The 19,067-nt window shown below is 56.5% G+C and overlaps 1 protein-coding gene across 4 annotated transcripts in view; it reads right to left on the bottom strand.

Annotated features, from left to right (window-relative positions):
- The window catches only part of RPS6KA1 (ribosomal protein S6 kinase A1), a 39,619-nt gene extending 20,901 nt beyond the window's left edge, over positions 1 to 18,718 (bottom strand). Inside the window, exons 1-4 of one of the 4 annotated variants that reach the window (XM_012750694.3) lie at positions 18,501 to 18,718; positions 11,280 to 11,324; positions 2,539 to 2,655; positions 2,224 to 2,305 (exon numbers count right to left, since the gene is read on the bottom strand). In XM_012750694.3, the coding sequence (XP_012606148.1) occupies positions 2,224 to 2,305; positions 2,539 to 2,655; positions 11,280 to 11,324; positions 18,501 to 18,563 (307 nt within the window). In that variant the 5' untranslated portion in view covers positions 18,564 to 18,718. Of the gene's footprint in view, positions 1 to 2,223; positions 2,306 to 2,538; positions 2,656 to 3,452; positions 3,686 to 5,453; positions 5,588 to 11,279; positions 11,325 to 18,500 lie in introns of those variants that run through there. The other 3 variants (XM_012750696.3, XM_012750693.3, XM_075995455.1) reach the window with 3 other exon arrangements.
- Between the last annotated feature and the right edge of the window lie 349 nt (positions 18,719 to 19,067).

Raw genomic sequence — 19,067 nt, 5'->3', positions numbered from 1 at the left:
CCTCATGGCAGTGCCTGGGCCTCGGTGCCCTGACCATCTCATGGGCCCTGTCTCCCCCACACCCCACCAGGGGCCATTCAATCCAGCCAGTCTGCGCAACTCGCTGCCCCGCTGCCCTGTAGTCTCAGGTCCCCGACTTTGCCTCTGTGCCTCCGCCTGTGTCTTCGCCAGCCCCTCTCCTGGCACAAAATTCCCAAATTCTAGTCCAGGGCCTGGTGAGAACAGCCTCCTGGGAGCGAGAGAAGCTGATTCCCTGGGCCTAAATTCCTAATTCACGGTCTAGGTGGGCATCCCTCACACATTTTTTTTGAGACAAAGTCTCGCTCTGTTGCCCAGGCTAGAGTGTAGTGCCGTCATCATAGCTCACAGCAACCTCAAACTCCTAGGCGCAAGGGATCCTTTTGCCTCAGCCTCCCGAGTAGCTGGGACTACAGGCATGTGCCACCATGCCCGGCTAATTTTTTCTATGTATTTTTAGCTGTCCAGCTAATTTCTTTCGATTTTTTAGTAGATATGGGGTCTCGATCTTGCTTAGGCTAGTCTCAAACTTCTGAGCTCAAACGATCCACCTGCCTCGGCCTCCCAGAGTGCTAGGATTGTAGGCATGAGCCACGGTGCCCAGCCCACATTTTTTTTTTTTTTTTTTGAGACAGGGTATTGCTCTGTCACCCAGGCTAGAGTGCAAGTGGTATCATCATAGTTCACTGCAAATTCCTGGGTTCAAGCAACCCTCCTGCCTCAGCCTCCTCAGTAGCTGGGACTACAGGTGTTTATTGCACTTGGCTAATTTTTTCTATTTTCGGTAGAGACGGGGTCTCACTCTTGTTCAGGCTGGTCTTAAACTCCTGACCCCAAGAGATCCTCCTGCCTTGGCTTCCCAGAGTACTAGGATTGGCTGTGAGCCACATGCCCAGCTCCCTCACATACTTTAAAAAAAAAAAAAAAAAAGAATACAAGTTGCCAGGCATCAGCAGGTTCTTTGACTCAGTTCAGGCCTCACCTCTTCCAGGAAGGTTCCCAACATCCCTAGCTGGGCGAGGGCCTCTGGGCTCCTGCAGCACCAGGGCTTCCCCTTCAGAGCACTTCTCACCCTCCATTTCAGTTTTGTGTTTCCCTCACTACACAGCAGCGACCACACTGGAGTTAACTACTTTCAAACCACCCCTACGCTCTTGCCCAGGCAAACAGTTCCTCCTTCCCAGGGGACCCTTCCTCTACCATTTTTGGTCTGGAGAGCTCCTCACTCACCCTTCAAGGCACAGCCCACATGGCTACTCCTTAGGTGTCCCCTGACCTCTGAGCCTACCCTCTCCGAGGCTACCTCCCCCGGCCCGAGGCTCCCCGGCCCTCGGACACCCGCGCACCCCAGTCACAGCATGGGCTGTGCTGCACTGCCACGGCGTGTCTGGCCTCTCCTACCCAGCCTGTGAGCCCTTCACACCAGGGACCAAGTCTTCACCTTTCTCCTCCCCCTGTGGCTCCCACCGTCCCTCCTGAGGGACAGCTCACACCACCATCAGGCTGGCCTTAGGGCACTAAAGCCACCTGTGACATCCTTAAAGCCAACACTGCCTATGTTCCCCCATTCACATCCCCCCAGCCAGGGCTTGGCTCTGACTTCCCCTGGTCAGCGGCCGCACTAGCTCCCAGCCCTGTTAGAGTCAGTGTCCAACCCAAAGCCCACCACCAACCATCCTCACACCTGTGTAAGGCCCTGGAACTCTAGACCTGGCTCGGGGCCCCCTCTGAACCTCCCTGCCATCCAGCTCCATGGCGCTGCCTTGACCCATCCTCTCTCACCTGGGCCAGCTACCCCCCTGGACTGTCTGCCTCTTCTCCCACACCCTTCTCTTCCCAGAGCTCAGGGCCACAGAGGTCACCCTCAGACTCTTCTAGCATCGTGAAGCAACTCTGCTGACAGTCAGAATGCCCGCCTGACCAGCTTGGGCTCTGAGGGCTCCCTCTTCCCCCACAAGCACATTACACTCACCCCACTACCTCCTTCCAGACGTTCACAGCCACAGTCCCTGGCACTTGGTCCCTGGCTTAGTAGGGGAGAGGTTGGGGTCAGGGCAGAGGGGCTGAGAATAGGCCTCTTTCTCCACCTCCAAACTAGGTGCCCCTGAAGACAGAGCTGTCTCCTCACCAAGCCCTTGAGGTCCGGGCGGCCTCCCTCAGCCCAGTGCTCAGCCTGCGCTCCACGCAGGCAGGAACCCCACTCACCTTTCAGGGTCGCCTTCTTTAGCACCTTCATGGCATACAGGTGCCCACTATCGGGCCGGGTGACCTTCCGCACCAGGAAGACCTGAGAGAGCAGAGGGGAAAGAGGGAAGAAGCTGGGAAGGGGCTGAGGCTGCCAGCTCCTGGCCTCCAGGTCCCCAGCCGACCTCTAACCTCCCAGGGCCCCAAGTTGACCTTCTGCTCTCCTGGGTACAAAAGTGGCTTCTTATCCTTGTCCGCTGATACTGTGGGCCCCAAGGTGACCCCTGCCTCTGACATGACCAGCGCTGCCCTCCCAGCCGTAGGTGCACGACTCACTTTGCCAAAGGATCCCTGGCCCAGAACCTTGAGGAGCTCGAAGTGGGATGGATCCGCCTTCTCGGCACCGGCCTTGACGTGGTGCGTGATGGCGATCTCCTTGAGGACGCCCTCATCCTGATGGAGGGACACAGCTATGGGCACAGTGGCCCTGACCAGGGACTCAGGGGACATATCCCCCCACCCAATCCCCTCAGACAGGCCTGCAGGCCCACAGACAACAGCCCTGACAGGGCCAGCGTCCAGGTTCACTGGCATCGAAGGGCCTCAAAGGCTGGGAAGGTCACATCAGACAAGGAAGCACCTCTTTGGCTCCCGCTGCTCCGGCCTGGCCAGGCCCAAAGGGATGGCCAGGCATGGCCGGGCTGAGCCAACTCCCGGCTCTGGCTGAGGCCCGGACACCTGCCCCAGGTCCAGCCTGTGGGGCTCCCCTCCCCCTTCTGCTTTGGTTTTGCCACAGTAGGAAGTAGGGTTTCTCTCATATGGGGATGGAGAGCTGGGCCTTTGTTCCTGGTCAGGGTGAGATGAGAGGAGCCCTCTGTTCTGTAGGATGTGGCTGCAGTGCGCAGAGACCCAGGAGTCACCTGGATGCCCCCACTGTCAGTTTCCAGTGTGTCGGAGTTAAGGCTAGAGACTCCATGCCCACCTACCCAAACTTCCCTCATACAGGCCTACTAGAAGGCCCTTGCCAGGTCGCAGTGTTCTAGGACCCTCTACCCTCCCTCCAGTCTGCCACTATTGCCCTGAAGTGACTCCTTACTTCCCCAGGAAGCAAGTCTAGGCAGGGTCCAGTCACTCAGCAGAGCCAGGCCTGGGCCAGGAGAGCCCAAAGCCAGCTTAGGCCAAACTGGCCTCCCAGGCATCTGCTCCAAGGGCCACACACAGGCCAGGACCAGACATCCAGGCACACTCACCGAGTCCCGCTGGGGGCCAGAGCCAGGGCGAGGGGCAGGCAGAGAGGTCTGGCTGATCCTGGGCCGCTGCTTCCTGGGCAGCCAGGGGAGCAGGGCCCAGAGCCGCAGACGGGGCGGCTTGGGATCCTGCTCCATCCGCCCAGTAGGGCCACGGCACCATGGCAGGAGCAGGCAGCCTCCGGGGCTGCCGCGGAGGTGGCTGGGCCCAAGGCGGATGTGCAGGGTAAGGGCGGGGGCTGGGCCCGGCCCAGGACAGCCAATCACTCAGGGCCTGTGGTTTCCTAGCTCTAGGTCTACACCCTCACCACGTTCCCTTCCTCTCTCTTCTCCCCCTCCCCAGTGCCTAAGGGCTGCCCTCTGGCCGCTACCCCCATCCTCCCTGTGGGCCCGCATAGGGAAAGCCCCATGTCAACCCAGCTACGGAGTAGATAGGTACCCAACGGGCAGAGACAGCCGCCACCATGTAGAGGCAGATAAAGAGAGACACCCAACAGGCAGAGGCAGGCACCCAACAGGTGGAGACAGATAAAGACTGGCATCCAACAGGCAGGGGCAGGAGGGTACGCATCCCCAAAAGGCAGGGATGGATAAAGACACGTACGTACCCAACAGGCAGAGGTGGAATCAACACATATCCAATAGGCAGAGACAGATGGGGACATGTACCCAACAAGGGGAAGCAGGAGGGGACTCATATCTAACACAGAGGGGGCCAGAGACTTGTACCCAACATGCCGAGGCAGATGGGCATACACATCCAACAGGTAGTGACAGAAGAGGGCAGGAACCCAACAGGCAGAGGACAGAAGAGGACACAAACTCGACAGGCAGAGACAAAGGAGGACATGAACCCAACAGGCATGGACTGATGGGGACATGTATCCAACAGGCAGAGATGATGAGGACACAAACTCGACAGGCACAGATAAAAGGGGACATGTACCAAACAGGCAGAGACAGGTGGGGATACACCCAACAGGCACCCAACATGTGACATGTCCCCAACAAGTGAAGACAGGCACTCATCAAGTGGAGACTGAGGCAGGAACTCCACGACAGAGACAGATAGGCAGCAGAGACAGCCAGAGTCAGGGAGTCCCAAGCAGACTGACAGATGCCAGGGCAGATAGAGTCTGACACCTGGCACATAGGCAGGCAGCACAGCAGGGATCCCCAGGAAAGGGTTAATGGCAGACTTCTGTCCCTGGGGGTGGGAAAAGAGATGAGGGGACACAGCCTACAGACCCCTAGCACTCAGGAAAGCCGTCCACTATCTGTGGCAGACCCATCTATGAGGTCTTCCATTTCCCTAGGATTTTCTTCCTGTGCCAGGGCCTGCAGGGGCATCTCCCAAGTGTAATCTGATGGCTTTGACTCTGATCCAAATAGCCTAAAAGCTGTTAGCCCCATTTTAGGAATAGGAAACTGAGGCCCAGAGGACAATGACTCACCCAGGCTCAAAGCAAACCAGTGGCAGAGCCAACCTGAAGTCAAGTACCTCCCCTGGTCACTGCCTGGCTTGGGGTCAACAGGCCTTAAGTGCCAGGAAAGGGTGGGCAGGTAAGTCGGCCAGAGCCACTTCCTGCCCACCCAAGCCCACCCTCTCCCTGGGTACTAGGGTCAGCCTGGGACTTCCCACTCTAGGTTTTAGCCCTCAGAGACACACCCTATCTTTAGGGGGCCCTCCCTGACAGACAGGAGACTGTGTACAACAACCCCACAAGAAAACCAAAAAGCTGTGGCTAATCAGCTTCTGGTAGGACAGGCAGGAAGCCTGGCTCAGAGAGGGGCTGAGGTGGGCCAAGCCCACACAGCAGCCCCTGCCAACCCCACCCTGAGATCTGAGCCTCCACCGCTTCTGTCTGCTTCTGACTGAGAACACTCCCTGGGGACAGAGGCAGCCACCCGGAAACCCCAGGGGACAGAGGCACCGACAAACCCATTCCTTGCCCAGGGTCATGGTGACAGACACTGCTGGAGGCAGGCCACCCTTCTGCTCACCTTTCTGGGACAGAGGACCGAGTCTCTCTCAACCCTGGGGAAATCTGCCGGGGTCTGCATGGTGGGGCCCAAGCCAGTGGCCAGAGGCCCCGCTACTACTCTTACTTCTGCTTTTCTTAGCCTTCCTGGCCCAGAAGGCAGGGTCCTTGTCCCCCCTCCTTCTCACTTCCCCCTCTGCAGGGAGGAGGGACAGAGGTGGGCCAGGCTCCCCTGCTAAGGAGGGGACAAGCAGACCCCAAGCCATGACCCCAGGGAGGGCTGGGGTATACCCCTTCCTCCCTCCTCTGACCCAAAGGAGAGGAGACAGAAACAGAAGTCACAAGGCGAGGAGGCCAAGTGACACAGGGGGCATCCCAGTACCCGAAAACATCCGCAGGGGGAACACAGGGCAGAAGTCAGCAAGGCCACAGTCTGACTGCCCCTGCTCAGAAGAGGCAGCCCCCAGGCTAGGCACCACCAGACCCCACCCTGCCCTTGATGCCTCCCACCAGTCCAGAGCCCTGAGTTGGCAAGGGGACAGAAGGCCACCGTAGCAAGTGACCAGTTGTGGTGGCTCATGACCGTAAGGAGCCCAGAGAGGGAAGATCACTTGAGTCTGGGAGTTTGAGGTTGCAGTGAGCCATAACAATGCTCCTACACTCTAGCCCAGGTGACAGAGTGACCCTGTCTCAAAAAAAGACAAAAAAGAAGGCAGCCGAGAGGCCTGGGAAGAGGAGGAGCCAGCGGTTTGAGGGCAGGGGTTGGCCAGGCCCAGCCCCCACGTGGCCCACCCCCTCACTCACAGGAGCACACCCCAGGAACTGACACGCGCACTCAGGCTGCTGATCGGAAGCCCTTTCCACAGACATCCCCTATGGAGAAACGCGCCCCAAGCACACAGACTTCCCCTCAGTGCTCCCGGCACTGACAGCGTCTCTGCAGGGGCCTGGCTGCAGGGATTGTGAAAGAGGCCTCCCTAGACTCGGCCTCTCCGTGCCCCCCAGCTTCCTCAGGCCGAGGTTGGGAGGCTGGGGCAGCCCTGGGAAACCCAAAGGTCTCTGAGGAGCCAGCACCAGCTCCCCTGACACGCCCGGAGCCTCAGAAGCAGAGGGAGAACCTCTGTGGCTACCAGGGTACCAGAAGGGGCAACAGGAAGGAAACAGTCTCAGAACTGCCTTTGCTGAAGGGTGTGTGGGGCCTGAGGCCTCTGGTGGCAGGACTGGGGGGGGAGGACAGCCACCAGCCCACATCCCTTGGTCCCTGCCCCAGCCCCCGACAGGCACTTCCTCTTTATTCACTTCCTCTCACAGAACAGCTGGGAGAAGCCCAGAGCCCCCTAGCCAGAGCCCTGGCCCCTAAGGTCCCCACCCTGGGCCTTGCTCTGCCAGCTGTAGTGAGCCCACCTGCCAATCCCTGGCCCTAACAGACACCAACAGCCCCTTCCCCAGCTGGCAGCATGTGCAGGGCCTCCCAGGTGCTGCCCCCTCTGGTGGGACATATGTCCTCGGATGCATCTCCCAGCATGCCTCCGGGCAGGTGAGGAGGGGTCCAAAGCTCCCAGACATCTTTGGGTGGGGACAGGTCTTGGGCACTAGGTCAGGACTAGCACAGTGTGATGATGAGACCTGTGCCTCCTACTGAGCATTTAATGCTCTTGGCCATTTTTTCCTTTAACTTCTGCTGAAGTGGATTCTGCCAGCGTCTGTTTGGCACCAGGTCTTAGCTCCAGGGGAGGTATTGCCATCCCCATTTCAGAGATGAGAAAACTAGACTCAGAGAGAAAGTGACTTGCCAAGGCCACATACCTAGAAAGGGGGACAGCCAAGTACAAAATCAAGGTCTGTTTGCTCCCAGAGCCTACACTCATAAGCATTTCATCACCACCGTCCCTGAAAGGCTGGCCAGCCTGCCTCCCCTCCGGACATCACTTACTTCTCCTGGCCCCTGCTCTGTCCCAGGCCAGGAGCAGACATTAGGAGGCACAGGTGCTAAGGCAGACCCTGGCCTTGTCCTCAGGTAGCTCCGAAAAGTAATTCATGATAACAAAACACAACTATCCTGTGACATCTGCAGTCAAGGTGTTGTGGAAGCCCAGATGTGGTGACTGTCTGCCAGGGGGTGAGGTCTGGAAAGCTCTTCCAGAGAAGGGCAGTGCAGCTGGGCCCTGAGGATGAAAACAGGTGTTGGCCAGGCAGAGAGGAGGAAAAAAGACACTCCAGGTGTCTCCCTGACCAGCGTGAGCAAGGCGCTTGAGGCCAGGAGTGCAGGTGGGAAGTCAGGAACTGGCTACTCACTAGCTGAACGTTCCCTTGCAAATCTCTTTCCCCGTCTGAACCTCAGTTTCCTCCTCCATAAAATGAAGGTTAAGACTACATGCTCCACTGTCCATCTAAACTGCCTGCTAGGCTCAAACCACCTGTCTACTTGTGTTTACTTTGCAGTCCTGAGGATAAAGTGTATGCATACGCACGTGAAAAAAAAAAAAAAAAAGACTACATGCTCCACCCTCAGGTTTTTTCTAGAAGCAAAATGGGCCATGGAGACAGAGGGACATGGCAAACAGAATTTCCCCTTGGTTTAGTTAGTCTTACTGCTCAGGGTCTCCCCTGGGCAGGCCACAGGGCCCAGGTGCTGGGAGGGTGGGCTGGCCTGCTCTGGCCAGACCAAGGGAAGTTCCTCCCAACACCTGAGGCTGCCCGAGGCTCACTGAAGTCCATAGTCACATCCTGCCTAAGCTCTGGCCAGGGGAGCATGAGGGATCCAGGAGGGATCAGGGTTTCATAAACAGGAAGAGAGGAGGGGAGGGGGGACGCTCAGCTCCCAAAATAGACCTGCAGGCGCTTCAAAGGGGTCCAGCTCCGGAGACAGCTGAGGGGAGAGGGCCTGGGGTGCCCAGTCCCCTCCCAGGAAGGGAGGGGAGTGAGTGGAGCCCCAGTGTGCCTGAGGATGCCAGAAGCACCCAGGTGCTAAAGATCCGGGGGCTCTCACTGTGGACCTGCTGTCCACACTATTGCTGCTAAAACTCAGATCCCCCTTTCTGCCTGAAATGAATAAAATAAACAAGCATTAAACACCAACATTGTGCTATATACTTTAATTTATACCCATCACATTCTCTCTTCCAGTGGCCCTGAGAGGTGGGCTCTACTCTCCTTTTACAGGAAAAGAATCTGAGCCTCAGAGGGGCAAGTTACTTTCCCAAGGTTACAAGGCAAATGAGAAACAGGAGCAGGATTCCAAACTCAGAATGCATGATGCCTGAGTCCCCTTCTCTGTCCCTTCTCCACCTGGAAGGCACAATTCTTTCTCTGGCTGCAAAAATCCTGTCTTTTGAGGCCTAGCCAAATGCCAGCTCCACAGAGAAGTGGCCCAGTGCCCCAGAGCCCACTCCAACTCTTCCTCCTCTGCACACAGAGCAGTGACCATGTGTCTGGTTCACATTCTGCCAGCACAGGACCTAGCGCAGAATGGAGGTTCTGTGTGCCCACGGCCATGTCCTTCCCCATCACAGTACCCACCATCTGGCTCTCCTGTCTCCACCCTCCACCCAAAGACTCGGAGCTCCCAAAGGGTGGGTGGGTGTTGACTGCATTTTAAGGCTCCCCAGCGCCACACAACTGGGTGCCCTGAATGTGTGATGAAGGATGAACTGGCCCATTGCCCGCTCATCCCACTGCACAGTGATGAGGTCCTGACCACAGGGTGAGCGCCCCCTGGTGCATTAAGCCCAGTAGTGGGGATTAGGGACAATGGTGGCTGGGGCCACAGAGATGGGTGAGCCAGTACCCAAGACTGGCAGTGCTTGGGATCACAGAAACCCAACGCTCCTCTTCTTCAGCACTTGGGGTTCCCTGGGCTATAAGGAATGTGGGCTCTGTGGTCAAACAGGACTTGACTTCATCACCCACCAGCTATGCAACATTGAACCTCAATTTTCTCATCTGTAAAATGGGGATAGTAACAATTTGTCTCTGAGACTATAGTAAGAACCAAAGGCAAAGCTCCTGGTATAGTGCCAGGCATGGGTTAAGCTCTTTCTCTTCCTTAATGTGGCATCCAAGACTCTTTGTCCCACCCATCTCCAGCCTTGCCTCCAGGTCCACCCCAGGCCAGGGCCTTCTGCTCTAGGGCAGGAGTCATAGGCTTGGGAGCAAATGGAGGTTACCTGCCTGTAAAGGTCCTGCCCTCTCTCAGTCAACCCCTCTAGCTCTTAAGGGGAGAAGCTGTGCTCACCACCAGCTCCCTAAAAGCTGCAAGCTCCTCTGCAGCCCCCAGAACCTCAGCCCCGAGATCTGAACATCCTGGTTCTTCACTGGGGACCTACAGTCCCTTTGTTTGGTTACTGGGCAGCAAGAGTATTCTCCACACACAGGCTGAGCTAAGCCAAGGGCCCAGTTCACTCTACTGACCAGCCTCTGAGGACCCAAGGTTGCAGAGGACGGGGGAGGCTACTTCTCTCACCCTTCCCCACCCACCAGCTTAGATACCTTATCTTAGGAAGCTGAGTCAAGGTAAACATCAGGACCAACCCTGAATCCAACTCAAAGGTCAAGTTTATGGCAGGTGTGGAGTTCAGGCAGAGCCAGGCCTAGAAGGTGGGGCTACTGGCAGGAAGTGGAGCTGACCACACACCAGGGCGTTCCTGCCACTGGTGCAGGAGCTGCTGTGTACCAGGCAGGTACTACCTCATCGTCCTTTACATCACTCCTGTGACACAGGCACTACTTCCCCCAACTTACAGATGGGGAAACTGAGACTCAGAAGGGAGATGAGCTTCTGGTCAAATGGTGGAGGCGGAGCCAGGATTTGAACCCAGGTTTGCTCTAACGCCAGAGTCCTAGCTTCCTCCATAGCCAGCATCTCTTGTGACCTGTGAAAGGAGTGTTGGTCTTTCAAACTATAGAGATGACAGGGAACAAGAACCCACTCAAGGTCACATAACTGTCACCCAGTACTTGGCACTTTTGGCAACACTCTAAACCAGTGACAGGAGCTGAGGGGCTACAGGAAGGAGCCCAGGAGAAGCAGAGAGAGCAGAGGTGAGGGAACAAGTCTCCAGCTGGGAGGCAGGAGTCCTGAGAAATGGCATGAGTGGCACATGCCAGGCACTGGGCCCAGTCAGACCTGAGAGGCCATGGGGTTCCCCACAGCACCACCCTCCCAGCTCACATGCCAAGACGCTTCCAGGCCCTTAGCAGGCCAGGCTCTACCAAGGGGAGGAGCAGCAGGGCCGGCCTGAGTCTCTCCCATCGCTTCTTATAGCCAGCTCAAACTTTGTGAGTAAATAAACCACAGAAGTGTCCTGGGCTGGGTGACCGGTAACCAGAGTTCTAGCCTGGATTCTGCTACTGACCCCTTGTGGGCTGCAGCCCCTCACCTATAAAGCAGGAAGGTTGGAGCCAAGTGATTTTTTTTTTGAGACAGGGTCTCACTCCATCACCCAGGCTGGAGTGCAGTGACATGATCATAACTCATTGTAACCCTGAACTCCTGGGCTCAAGGGATCCTCCTGCCTCAGCCTTCTGAGTAGGCCCACACATCACTACACCCAGCTAATTTTTTTTTTAGAGATGGGGTCTCCCTATATTGCCCAGGTTGGTCTCTAACTCCTGGCCTCAAGGGATTCTCCTGCCTCAGCCTCCCAAACTGCTGGGATTACAGGCATGAGCCACCATGCCTAGCCAGAGCAAGTAATTTCTATGCCCAGGGTTGCCATGAGGACTTGCTGGAACCAGAGGACAGCTGAGCTGGGCAAAGGGGCGCGAAGCTGGGGTCCACCCTCCTTCGAGGCCATGCAAATAGCATTGCCCATGGTCCTCTGCCTAGAGTGCCGGCTCTGGTCCTCACCTTGGATAGCTGAAGTCCAGCTTCTTCCCCTGAGGTCTGTCCATTCTGGAAAAGAAAAGGGAGATTGGAGAGCGTTGTCAGAACTTACCAGCATGGAAAAAAAGACACACTCCATGGGACACCCCTACTCTTGGCTGATCCCAATAGCCAGGGAGGCCTTCAGAGGCAGAAGCTCTGGATGGGTCCCCTCCACCTCTATGTTCATGGTGAGGGTGCAGGTACCAAGTACTTTCGACTCAGGCAGAACATTCCCAGGAGCCAACATTTCTTCCCTAGTGCTCTCTGCCTGGCAAACACCTCATCTTTGAAGATTCAGCTCAAATATCACCTCCTCCCAGGGAGAAGAGGGTCATGTGTGGCTCCCAGGTCCACTAGAGACAAATTGTGTGACCTTGTACAAACTAATCAACTGCATCACCTCAGTTTCCAACCTGTAACATGGGGTAGTTACCTGGACCTCCCAGAGTTGCTGCAAGGGTAGAGGGAGACGAAGTCTAGCCCAGAGAAAGTGGCTGCCTTGCTCTGCCCCACTATGGGACCCTTCCGCTGCCCTTGCAGGGCAGAATGACCACTGCCTCCACTGGGCCCCTGCATTCCTTCATTGTACCACTTGTCACACTGCAGAGACTATTTACACACAGGCCTGCCCTTCCTAATAGACGAGAATCCGGGAGGGCTTGGTGCTAACAGCTGCTCTCTTCCGAGCCCCTGCCACATGCCAGGCACTGGGCTCAGTGCCTCACACCTGTGGCACCACGTAATCCTCACGACAGCCCTGGGAGCCCTGACCCCATCTGGCAGAGGAGGAAACTGAGGCTCAGAGAGATCTAGTAATGGCATCTAAGGTCACACAACTGGTAAGTGGGGATTCAAAATCTGGTCCCAAACCCAGGAGGTAGTCAAAAAGCTCAGCCAAAGAGCAGCCCACACCCCAGCCAGGGGAACTCTTTGCAGGGACAGAGGTGAGTAACCTACCCTGTAAGAGCCTTGGGAAGCTGCAAGGAGCTGTCCGCACCCCTCCTAGCATGGCAGGAGTGTGGGGAGGCAGGCAGGAGGTTCCCAATGGCTAAGAAGACCCAGTCTAGGGCAGGTCAGGACTTTGGAGCCAGGAGCTGGGTCCACAGGGCAGCTGTGGCCTTGCTTGGCAGCAGCAGGCACAGCTGTGCTCTACCCATTACATAATCTCCCTGCCCCTGGGGCAGCCTTCCCCTGTCCCTCCCAGGACATCCTGCCCCCTGATCTCCTTTAATGCCCCTAATCCCCCCCCAGGGGCCAAGTGTTCTGCAGGCCCCTCCACACACACACAAACACACACTACCATCTCTCAGCAGCCTGGGGAGGAGGGACGATTCATCAGGGCCCTGAGTGGAGGGGATGCATTTGTAGGTTGAGTTCCACTTCACCCAGCATTCTAGACTCTTGACATAATTCCCACAGATGAACACAGCCTACCCACCAGCCCCATCCCCACGCAGCCTTCCCCACTCCAAACCCTCATCCTTCCTAAAATCCACTCACCCACTCACTCACTCCCTATTTATTGAGGATCTTCTATGCACCAAACCCTTCCATGGCTCCCCACTGCCTGTAGCATATAGTCCCGGCTCCTTAGCATAGAATTCAGTGCCATCATCTCCAACTGCCCAGCACAGTGATTAAGAACGTGAGTTCTGCCAGGCGTGGTGGCTCCCTCTGTAATCCTAGCACTCTGGGAGGCCAAGGCAGGAGGATCGTTGGAGCTCAGGAGTTTGAGACTAGCCTAAGCAAGTGTGAAACCCCAATCTCTACTATAAATAGAAAAAAATTAATTGGCCAACTAAAATATATAGAAAAAATTAGCCGGGCATGGTGGAGCATGCCTGTAGTGCCAGCTACTTGGGAGGCTGAGGCAGGAGGATTGCTTGAGCCCAGGAGTTTGAGGTTGCTGTAAGCTAGGCTGATGCCATGGCACTTTAGCCTGGGCAACAGAGAAAAAAAAAAATGTAAGTTTTGTCAGGTGTGGTGGCTCACACCTGTAATCCTAGCACTTGGGAGGCCAAGGTGTGAGGATCACTTCAGGTCAGGAGTTTAAGACCAGCCTGAGCAAGAGTGAGGTCCCGGCTCTAAAAATAAAAAGAAAAAAACAAACAGGCCGGGTGGGGTGGGAGCAGTGGCTCACACCTGTAATCCTAGCACTCTGGAAGGCGGAGGTGGGTGGATTGCTCAAGGTCAGGAGTTCGAAACCAGCCTGAGCAAGAGCGAGACCCTGTCTCTACTATAAATAGAAAGAAATTAATTGGCCAACTAATATATATAGAAAAAATTAGCCAGGCATGGTGGCACATGCCTGTAGTCCCAGCTACTTGGGAGGCTGAGGCAGCAGGATTGCTTGAGCCCAGGAGTTTGAGGTTGCTGTGAGCTAGGCTGATGCCACGGCACTCACTCTAGCCTGGGCAACAAAGCGAGACTCTGTCTCAAACAAACAAACAAAAAACAGAATGGAGGTAATGGGGGTTCTGAAGCCAGGTGTGGTGGCATATACGCATAGTCCTAGCTACTTGGGAGACTGAGCCAGGAAGATTGCTTGAGCCCAGAAGTTCCAGGTTACAGTGAGCTATGAGAGTGAGAGAGAACCACTGCACTCCAGCCTGGGAGCCAGAGCCAGACCTTGTCTCTAAAAAAAAAAGAATGTGGGTTCTAGAACCTGACCTTGTGGATTCAAATTCTGGCTTCTACCACTTGTGTGACCCTGAGAAGGTTAGTTCATTTCTCAGGGCTTCAGTTTCCTCGTTTCCTCATCTGTGAAATGCATATAAAAGTAATGTCACTGGGTGGTTTGCAAGAAACAAATGACCTAAGGCCTATAAATACATACATTTGGCATGTAAACTGGCCTACAAACAATAGCCATTTTTATTACTAGGCCCTATTTTTCAACTAAAATGAACAACCTGAGACCCTGAACAGAACAGTTTGTTTCATATCCCCAAGCGTTCGCATGGTGGCTTCCTCTTCCAAGAAAATCCTTCCTGCCTTGTCACTTTGGCAAACTCCTGGTCTTCCTTTAGGATTGAATTCAGATGTCTCCTGTGTTCACACAGCTTCAAGTTCTTTCCTCCCTCCTTGGTCCCCCTATAGCCTTGAGCATGCCACAGGTTAAATCAGGAAGGAGCCATGGCTCGTCTATTATCATCTCCGTGGCACCCGGCCAGGGTCTAGCATGTAGTTTGTCAAATGAAAATTCAATCCAGCAGAGAGCAGGGGGCCAGAGCAAGTCCTATTACTCTAATTTTTTCAGATGACGCTCAGAGATGAGTCTCTGGCCTGGGCGCCATCCTTACAGAACCCCATACCTGTAAGAGCTGATGCACAGGTCCCTAGAGGGAAACGGGGCAGCCGTGGAGAAAGGACTAGGGGCACAGTACAAGAAGGACCACAGGTGAGCTTCCCCTTCGGAGCCTGGGTCCTGGGAAGGCAGAGGTCATCTGCCCCTTTGGCCTGACTGCTGCATGGAGGGTGGAAGGAACATGGCTGTGCAGCCATGAAGACACTAGGCACTAATCCCAGCTCTGCCAGCCACTCACTCTGATCTTGGGTCTATCACAATACTTTCTGAAGCCTCCATTTCCTCATCTGTATCATGAGGGCAGGTTTGTCTTGTTGAAAACAGCTGTACCTTATTGCTTGGAATAGTATTTGTCACAGAAGTGCTGAATAAATAAATGAATGACTGAATGGGGACAGTGATGCTCACCTTACAGAAGACTGAATGAAGGACCGACCTTGTCCAAAGAGCCCTTTGGCCTCTTAGAGCAGGGGCCCCCAACCCATAATAAACTGTATTATTTCATTAGATATTACAATGTAATAATAATAGAAATAAAGTGCATAATAATATAATGCACTTGGATCATCCTGAAACCATCACCCCCTTGCCCAGTCCGTGGAAAAATTGTCTTCCATGAAAACAGTCCCTGGGCCAGGAACAGTGGCTCATGGCTCATACCTGTAATCCTAGCACTCTGGGAGGCTGAGGTGGGAGGATTGGTTGAGGTCAAGAGTTTGGGACCAGCCTGAGCAAGATCAAGACCTCGTTCTCTACTCAAAATAGAAAAAATTAGCCAGGCATGGTGGTGCACGCCTGTAGTCCCAGCTACTCAGGAGGCTAAGGCAGGAGGACCACCTAAACCCGAGAGGTTGAGGTTGCTGTAAGCTAGGCTGATGCCACGGCACTCTAGCCTAGGCAACAGAGTGAGACTCTGTCTCAAAGAAAAAAAAAAAGGAAAGAAAGAAAAAGAAAAAAGAAAAGAGTCCCTAGTGCCAAAAAGGTTGGGGACCGCTGTCTTAGAGGATAGAGATCCTCTCCCCTCTCTCTTCCTCAAAGCACTGCTCGTGAGGACAGCTGCCCAGGGCCCCCTTCCCAGGGGTCAGAGATAGGTTCCAACAGGCATCTTTCCTTACTACCCAAGCAGCTCTGTTGTGGGAAGAGAGGCCCAGGGCAGCATGTGAAGCTGGGCAGCAGATGGAGAAGGACAGCACGTGCCCTGCAGGCAGGAAGCAGCCTCAGGAGCTGGGTTCTGAGCCCAGCATTGGCAGCCCTATGCACTGCTGGAGGCTGGGGGCTAGGTGCCAAGGCTAGCTGGCACTGCCAGCCCTCAGCAAAGACTGGACAACGGCCCTGCGGGATGAGGAGAGTCTGCCAACATCCGGAGCCTCTCTTGGAGTACCTTCCACCTGTGCCAGTGTGATGCCAGCCATTCCCCATCCTTAAGCCTCTCCCACTTGGTAGAAGACAGCAAGAGATCTGGGTTCCAATCCTGGCTCTGACATTAAATCATATGCCACCTCTCCTGAGTTCAGTTGTTCCCTCTGAAAATAGGGGTAATAATCTCTACCTGAAGAAGTTGTATGAGAATTAAAGAAGGGTGACATAGGTGAATCGGAGTGGGTGGCACATAGTAAAGCTCTGTATGTGGCAGGACTGGGCCTGGGGACAAGACTACTGCTTTCAGCATAGCCGGGGAAGGCCTAGGCAGAATCCTCATCCAAACTTCCAAAACCTAGGCCACACCCTGGGCAGGCCCTGCCTCTCAGAGGCCCATTTTCGGCAGCATTATGAGAGGGCACAGCAGTCCAGACCCCAGGCCTTTGCCAAATGTCTCAGTCAGTCCCTTGCCTGTCTCCTTCCTGGTGAGGAGCTACCTGCAGCAGCAGTGCCGGTACCTGTGGGTCAGGACGCTGTATCACTTACATGTCACCTGGACTAAGAACAGCGAGGCCCTGTTCTCCAGTAAGAACAGCCCAACCCGCACCCTGGCTGCCCCATAGCTCCTGTTACCCAAACAATAACACCCAGTCACCGGGCACCTCCAGGAATGGGGGTGGGGGTCAGGCAGCAGTACTCAGGGCTCTCCACCTTCACAGGCCCCGGAGGCAGAGGCTAGAATTTAGCCCTTCCCACTGGAGATACAGAGGCTCGGACAAGCTGAGGACTGGCTGAGGTCACACAGCACTTCTGGGGTGAAGCTCCTGAGGAAATCACTGCCCCCTCCCCACCAACCTGGGAAATACTCCAGTCTTCCCCTGCCACAAAGTTCAGGTATTCAAAACTGAGAGGGTTTCCCAGTTAAACCTGGTCCCCTGGTGAAGCTGGCCCTGGCCTCAGGGTTCCCTAAACGGAAGCAGGAAGTGCCCTGGACCAGGAATTGGGACTCAAGTTCCTGGGTATCTCGCCTCCCTCCTAGCATAACCCAAGGCAAGTCTGCAGGTTAGGTCTCTCCCCAGCCTCTCCCAACTCTACCTTCCCCTTGGGAGGCCTAGGTCTCAGGGGCGTGCCCGGGCAAAGGAATCCATCTCTGAGCGCACCCCCCAGCCCCTTATCCCCCAGTCCTAGTGGGGGGGGCATAGGAGCTCCAGAGGGCAGTGTTCCTCACCTCAGAGGGTGAGTCAGCGAGAGCACCTCTGAGCAGCCTAGCAGTGCCTGTAAAAACCCCATGGCAGGAATCCCAGAGCAATTTACTCCGAATTGCGCCTTCAGGTTGGTTACCTAATCCTGCCGCGCCCACCCTCCAATAGCCAGTGTATCGGCCATCCCTTTAAAGGAGCAGCACACTCTGGGCACTGAGGACCCGTGTCCTCACCCTGATCTCCATCTGTAGTCCTTAGAGGCAGGACACATGGTGGCTGCCCTTGCTAAGAGAGGACAGAGGAGGGGACCTAGGCAGGGGCTAGAGGCACAAGCCAGGAGAAAATCACCTTGACTCCTGGGCTCAAATGAGGTCTTCCATGCCCTCCTTGCACACCCCCAACAGCCCCCTTGGAAGGGGAGAATCACCTGCCTCCTTCCCAGCAAGAGGCTAAGGGGGAAGTTTTTGACCTGCAGGTTCTGGGGCTTGACTTTGACCCTGGGGGTCAAAAGGCACAGGAAGAGCTGGCCTTCTGCATGCTTAGGGCCTGGCACCATAGAGCCCTCAAAAGAGGACAGGAGCAGCTTCTGGGAGAGAGGGAGCTGGTTGTCTAGAGAGTTTAGGCTGGCAGAGGCCAAACTCCCCAAGAGCCCAGCCTTTCCTATGGGAGAGGACACAGGAAGGGAGGGAAGCAGGCACCAAAATCCCCTCCGCCAATAATCTTCACAAGGTCTAAGGGCTCTCCCTCTCCACAGCCTAGGGTAGGGGACACGGTTGTCCTCTGGCCATAGCCTCAGAGCCTCAGGGCAGAGAAAACCAGGCGTACCAGCCCTAGAGGGGCGGTGCCATCCCACATTCCACAACCGCCAGGGGTCAAGGGGGGCAATCCTTCCAGGGTCAGGAGCGGCTGAGACGCGGGGAGCTCTTGCGGGAGGCACTGGGAGAAGTGTGTGTGGGGGGTCCCATGACCCTTGTCTCTGGTAGAATTTCATACATCTGGCGCCCAAGCCCGGCCTGTATGCACTAAAGGAGGAAGCTCCGACAGCTCCCGACAGATGCCAGGACCCGTCCTGGATGTGTGGGGTGAAGCAAGCCAGAACCCCACAGGATCCCCTCTCTTGGCTATGGCCGCGAGACACTCGAGCCTGGCTGAACTGTCCCTCGCACACGCACACCGGGGCACAGGGGGTGGAGCCGGACAGTGGGCAAGAGATCGGAGGGCACTCGCGCCCTCGCAGGCGCCCGCCGGGCCGCAGCAGCGCCGCGCGCCGCCCCGCCCCTGTGGGGATCCGGGCTCGCCGGCCGCGGGCGCCTGTCCCCCGCCCCGCTCACTCACCTCCGGGTCCAGCGGCACCAGCTCCATGAGCGGCCAGGGCTCCTTGAGCTGGGCGAGCGGCATCGCGCCGCCGCCGGACCGCCCGCGCTCCTCCGGCTGCCCGGCTGCGCCGCCTCCCGGGTCCCGGGGTCCCCGGCTCTGCGCCCCTGCGCCCCGCGGCCCCCGAGCCCCTCGCGCTCGGGCTGGGCCGTCCGCCGCCGCCGCGGCACTAGCACTTGGGCTCCCTCCGTCACCCGGCGCCGCCGCGCCCATTGGCTACCTGCGCGGGGGCGGGGCCGTCGAAGCCCCGCCCCAGCCCCCGCGGCGCGGCATTCCCTGCGCGGACCCCCGCCCCCGCCGCGCCGGGAGCGCCGGCCCCGCCTCCACCGCGAGCCCCCGGCCCGCGCCCGGCTCCGCCCAGAAGAGGCCCTGCTGGCTCCTCCCTCCCCAGCCGCGTCCCCCTGCGCAAGCCACTCCGGGGCACCGCTCTGCTCATTTGGAATGCCAACCCAGATGTTCCTTCTCCTTCCAACCCGGGCCAAGCCCCCTGTCCCCTCCGCCCGACTCACAGAGTCACACAGGGTGTCT

Source organism: Microcebus murinus, chromosome 2, assembly GCF_040939455.1.
Source record: "Microcebus murinus isolate Inina chromosome 2, M.murinus_Inina_mat1.0, whole genome shotgun sequence".
In the NCBI taxonomy this organism is placed as follows: Eukaryota; Metazoa; Chordata; class Mammalia; order Primates; family Cheirogaleidae; genus Microcebus; species Microcebus murinus.
The sequence above is the reverse complement of the archived record's forward strand: the minus strand, read 5'-3'. Positions and strand labels throughout refer to the sequence as shown.